General features: G+C 51.7%; 1 protein-coding gene across 1 annotated transcript in view; it reads right to left on the reverse strand.

Annotated features, from left to right (window-relative positions):
- Positions 1 to 2,233: 2,233 nt before the first annotated feature.
- The window catches only part of Ftmt (ferritin mitochondrial), a 9,880-nt gene continuing 9,313 nt past the window's right edge, over positions 2,234 to 2,800 (reverse strand). Inside the window, exon 3 of the mRNA XM_013015548.1 lies at positions 2,234 to 2,798. Coding sequence (XP_012871002.1) covers positions 2,234 to 2,798 — 565 coding nt within the window. The remainder of the gene's footprint in view (positions 2,799 to 2,800) is intronic.

Here is a 2,800-nt window from a genome sequence, read left to right on the forward strand (position 1 = left end):
GTGAAATAAGAGGATTATCAACTAACAGTAGGGAAAGGAAATTTGTGGTTTTGAGCAGAAAGTAGACAAAAATAATTTCCTAAGACTGAATGCTTTTGACAACATAGAATATGAAATATCACAGCCAGGTACCAGTGGCTCATACTTATAATCTTAGGAACTCAGGGGGACAAGACCTAGAAAATTATGGTTTGGAGACAGTTCTGGGATAAAAGTATTGAATATTCCATTTTCAATTAACCCACAAAATGCCAAACTGGATAAGTGGCTCAGATGGTTTTAAAAAGACCGGTATTCATGAGCACACACACACACACACACACACACACACACGGCACAACTTTCAGTTACTTTAAAATTCTATTTTATTCTTAAAAGGTAGCTGGTGACTCATTGAACAATTTTGATGACATAGAATGGGTTATAGTCTGCTGTTTGAAAAACATTTAGAAATATTGAAGAGGATATTTTCTAACGGCCCTTAGGCCGTTTTTATTGTTGTTGTTGGTGGTGTTTGTTTTTGCTTTGAGATTTTTTTTGTCTTTTTAGGGAGACAAAGGGGGCACAGACAGGGAGGGAGGAAGGGTGAATAAATGAAATCATGGTACAAAGTATGTACTTCGTGGATAATGAACTATGCAACCTGTGGGCAGGGCCAGGAAGGGGAAACTGAGGGAAAGCAAAAGAAGTGGTGACACTGTCCAAAAACAGAAATGTACTCAATGCCTGAATTGTGAAATGGTAACCACTGTGTAACACCTTAATAGCAATAAAATTACATTAAATAATAGTATACGATGGAATCTGTCACGTCATGATGTTTGACAAAATTGTATTTAATTGCAGCTTCAGTGTCATTCTCCATGTGACGCTTTAATCTAAAAATGGGTTAGATTTATGTGATGCTGTGCATATACTATTCAGCTCTTGGGCTGCTGGGAACATAATTTAAAAACAGTCCCTGTTGCTGTGCTCTGAAACGGATTCCTTAGTTCGTTGCCAGTCTATATTCTCTATGGTTTCCTCTCAGTCAGTCAGGGAATACCGAAAATGTACCTAGGTGGGCCATTTCTGTGAGACCGAGGACTCCTCTGCTTTTTACCAGCTGGAGATCTGGATAGCCTTGCATGACTTTCCTTCTTCCTTCCCTGGGGACCAGACTTACACAAAGTGTGAAGACCATACCTTATTTCTTTCAACTCCTTTCTCATTTTCTCTTAGAGCCTTTTGCTTCAGATTTCTTGTACAGTGAATTCTATCTTGGCATCGGTGCCTCAGATAATTCCCCCCCTCTGCCCCCCCCCACACAAAAGAAAAACCAACCAAAGACAGTCAGGTGCTTTTCAGGTTATTCTTCTACACAACCATTTTTAAGCTTCTGACTGCCCAGTGTTAGCAGTCTTCTGTGGAGGGCACTGCCCAGCTATCCACTGGACTTGCCCATTTTCCCAACTTCCAATCTAATCTGGCCCAGTGCCTGTTCTTTCTCCAAGTTTTCCCACTTACCTCACCCTTACTCTTGGCCAAAGAAAGCATGTACTCTCAGCAGATGCTTTCTTGGTTCTGGACCCATGGTTGAGTTTTTCCACTCCAAGTTCTTTCCCCTCTATTCTGAGGACCATGTAGAAGTGTTTTATGCAGTGTGTTCACCCTCTGGGGTGTGTTCAAAGGAGGTTATGTAGCCCAGTGGCCATCTATGGAGCATGGGGCCAAACAGCTCGCTCTGCCATCGTTTCTTAGAGGCAAAGAGCTGAGATCGCAAATGCTCGGGGGGATTCTGAGCCACACACCAACCACTCAAGCCTCTTCGTGTTTCTGGTTTTAATAGCAACAATTCTCAGATCCCTTCCAATTCGAACACACACTGACTTTCCAAGGCCAGCATCTGGCACACGGACGAACGGATGGCGGATACACTTCTCAGAAAGCAGGCCATCCTCAGACGGTTCTACCGGGAAGGCGCAGGCGCGCGGCCCTCCTCGTGGGCGGCTTCCGGCCACACCACGCGTGTTCTCGGCGGGGTCGGGGTGGGGACAGGATCTTGGAACCGGCGGGCGCGCGTGGGGCTGGCGGAGGCGGGATTTCGGGGCCTGGTCGCGTCGGAGGAAGGGTCTGGGGACGGAGGAGGTGTCCGGCAGCGCTTTCCAGGGCTTTTCCTGCAGGCCCGGTAGTGTCATGGCCGCCTGGTCTGTCCGTCCGTCCGTCCAGCGGTCTGTCGGGGCGCCGGGCGGGCTCAGTTCTGCGCGCCCTCCGGCCCCAGGGTGTGCTTGTCGAACAGGTACTCGGCCAGGCCCGAGTCGGGGGCGCCCAGGGCCGCCAGGTTGTGCACGTGGTCGGCCAGCTCCTTGATGGCCCGCACCTGCTCGCCCAGGTAGTGCGTCTCCAGGAAGTCGCACAGGTGCGGGTCGCCCTTCTCCGCGGCCAGCGCGTGCAGGTCGAGCAGCGCCTGGTTGACGTCGCGCTCCAGGAGCAGCGCGCGCCGCATGGCCTGCAGGCCGCCCTGCCAGTCGTCCAGCGCCGGCCGGGGGATGTCGCGCAGGCGCAGGCGGCCGCCGCGCTGCGTCTGCAGCCGCATCAGGCGCTCGGCGTGCTCGCGCTCCTCGCCGGACTGGCGCCGGAAGTAGCGGGAGAAGTTGTCCAGCGCCACGTCGTCTCGCGAGAAGTAGTGGGCCATGGACAGGTAGACGTAGGAGGCGTGCAGCTCCAGGTTGATCTGCTGGTTGACGGCGGCCTCGCAGTCCGGGTGGTAGTTCTGGCGCACGGGGGAGACCGGCGCGGCGTCCCGGGCGTCGGCGGCCAG

This window comes from Dipodomys ordii, unplaced genomic scaffold (genome assembly GCF_000151885.1).
Source record: "Dipodomys ordii isolate 6190 unplaced genomic scaffold, Dord_2.0 Scaffold27, whole genome shotgun sequence".
Taxonomy (NCBI): Eukaryota; Metazoa; Chordata; class Mammalia; order Rodentia; family Heteromyidae; genus Dipodomys; species Dipodomys ordii.